The sequence below is a fragment of the Ammodytes marinus genome, assembly GCF_949987685.1.
Source record: "Ammodytes marinus genome assembly, contig: scaffold_270, whole genome shotgun sequence".
NCBI classification, from domain to species: Eukaryota; Metazoa; Chordata; class Actinopteri; order Uranoscopiformes; family Ammodytidae; genus Ammodytes; species Ammodytes marinus.
Genome location: NW_027648328.1, coordinates 7,501 through 10,000, shown reverse-complemented (window position 1 = coordinate 10,000; position 2,500 = coordinate 7,501). Strand labels below are relative to the sequence as shown.

General features: G+C 43.4%; 1 protein-coding gene across 1 annotated transcript in view; it reads left to right on the top strand.

Annotated features, from left to right (window-relative positions):
- Positions 1–1,188: 1,188 nt before the first annotated feature.
- LOC307270748 (5'-AMP-activated protein kinase subunit gamma-2-like) overlaps positions 1,189–2,500 on the top strand; it is a gene marked incomplete at both ends in the record, with an annotated part of 7,423 nt that continues 6,111 nt past the window's right edge. The window contains one exon of the mRNA XM_080054630.1: positions 1,189–1,288. Coding sequence (XP_079910756.1) covers positions 1,189–1,288 — 100 coding nt within the window. The remainder of the gene's footprint in view (positions 1,289–2,500) is intronic.

Genomic DNA, 2,500 nt, shown 5'->3' with positions numbered 1-2,500 from the left:
TCTGTCACATTCAGTCTGAGGTTTGTTTGAGTCGTAGGAAAATATTCAAGAAAAACCTTCCTTTAAAGGGGCAGTGTGACATTTTTTAGTATTTTACCGTCGTCTAGTGGTGAGATTGTAGATGTCGACGCTCCCTTGCTAACCCCTCCCTTTTGGGGGAGAATTTACAGAAGCTACGGTGGACTTCAAGGACAAGAAGCTAGTTACTAAAGATGACATCATTATCCACCACTGCCTCAAGTCAAGTTATTTATTCTATAGAACTTCTTCTTCTTGGCCAAGGAGAACCGGACTGCAATTCTGACAGACCCATCCAGAGAGCTGTGTAATAACCTCGTGCTGTGTCTGTCTGTCTGTCTGTCTGTCTGTCTGTCTGTCTGTCTGTCTGTCTGTCTGTCTGTCTGTCTGTCTGTCTGTCTGTCTGTCTGTCTGTCTGTCTGTCTGTCTGTCTGTCTGTCTGTCTGTCTGTCTGTCTGTCTGTCTGTCTATCTATCTGTCTGTCTGTCTGTCTGTCTGTCTGTGTATTAACCTCGTGCTATCTCTACCACCTCCCCGGCTCGGGCACCAAGCGTACCAATGTTTTGGTTCAGAGCTGAACACAGTGAACCATAACATTCTGGAGTAGAAGGAGATGAGACTTTATCTATACAGCTGACCTAAGTGTCTCCTAACAGGCTCCAAGGCTGACCTAGAGACTGAGAGACAGACAGACAAGACAGACAGACAGACAGACAGACAGACAGACAGACAGACAGACAGACAGACAGACAGACAGACAGACAGACAGACAGACAGACAGACAGACAGACAGACAGACAGACAGAGAAGTTAATAAGTTAAGTTAAAGCTGGGGTATATGATTTCTGATTGGTCAAAGTTACCATGAGCTGTACACTTTGACCAATCAGAGTGAGGCTCCGATTCTCTGTTCTTATTGGCTGTTGGGACTGTCCATTCACTTTGGCACGACTTTGTTGGTGTAGAGCGTGTCAGGGAGGGACCATAGGGGAGGGACCAAAGAGAACAAGTGGAGCGGTTGAGGTATTTGGATTCAAATCTCTATCCCAACTGCAATTTTCTCCCCAAATCCTCCACCCCAACTTTATCTAGTTGTTTTGAGCGGACCAGTTTTAAACTATGAAGCGTTTTAGTGGCTTAAAGCTGAAGACATGGAGCAGAGAAAGGAGAATGTCTGACACTAACGTCGGAGAGGAAAATAATTCTGTGTCGCGGACAGACAGACGGACGCTACGGCGACGCTCGGAGCCTGTTGGCCCCATGGACCACAGTAAGAAACAATTAACAATATGGTGATCTATCTGTGTGTGTGTGTGTGTGTGTGTGTGTCTGTCTGTCTGTCTGTCTGTCTGTCTGTCTGTCTGTCTGTCTGTCTGTCTGTCTGTCTGTCTGTCTGTCTGTCTGTCTGTCTGTCTGTCTGTCTGTCTGTCTGTCTGTCTGTCTGTCTGTCTGTCTGTCTGTCTGTCTGTCTGTCTGTCTGTGTGTGTGTGTGTGTGTGTGTGTGTGTGTGTGTGTGTGTGTGTGTGTGTGTGTGTGTGTGTGTGTGTGTGTGTGTGTGTGAGTGAATGAGTGAGTGTGAGTGAGTGAGTGAGTGAGTGAGTGAGTGCGTGCGTGCGAGCGAGTGAGTGTGAGTGTGAGTGTGAGTGAGTGAGTGAGTGAGTGTGTGTGTAGTTTTTTTAAATAACAAAAAAATGTACTTATCTAATAGGGTCGGGTTGTAATGCTTAAAATCTTCTATCAAGCTAAAGGTATACAGGTGCATCTTAAATAAATTTGAATATCTTATAAAGTCCATTCAAAAAGTATATCTTTCAATTTTAGATTAATTACTCAAAGTGAAATACTGCCCCTGAAAACATTCAGAGACCAGTCTGGATTTTTCTTCAATCTTCATCTCTACATTACTTATTGAAAATGCTCTTAACGACAATATTTTTATTGTGAATTCGGTAGAAATGTTGTCAGTAGTTTATATTATAAAACCAAAATGTTCATTCTACTCAAACATATGCCTCTAAAGAGTAAAACGAGAGACACTGAACATTTGGAGCGGTCCCTTCATTTATTCCAGAGCTGTATGTCAGGCCTTTCTTTAGTTTTCATTTTGATGAAGGGATAAAGTCTGTCCAGGTCATTTTTATAAACCCAATATCTCCAGAACTCTTTGAGGGATGTTCTTCAGACTTTGCACTGATGTCCACTCTGACTCAAAGATGAACTGAGGTTGCGTTCCGAATCTCATACTTTCTACTATATAGTTTGGTAGAAAAAAGATTTAGGATGTCCTGATTCTTGTGGCCAGATTTAGGATGGTTAGAAGTACCCGGATGTCCAACTTCATGCGGCCAAGATTGTTAGTGTTGAAAACTGCATCCTATTTGGGCGATTCTGACCCACAATCCAGTGCGCACGTGAAGTGACGTAACATCGACGAAGCCTCCATATGAAAACAAACGGGGATGCAACGGATATAAAATCAAGA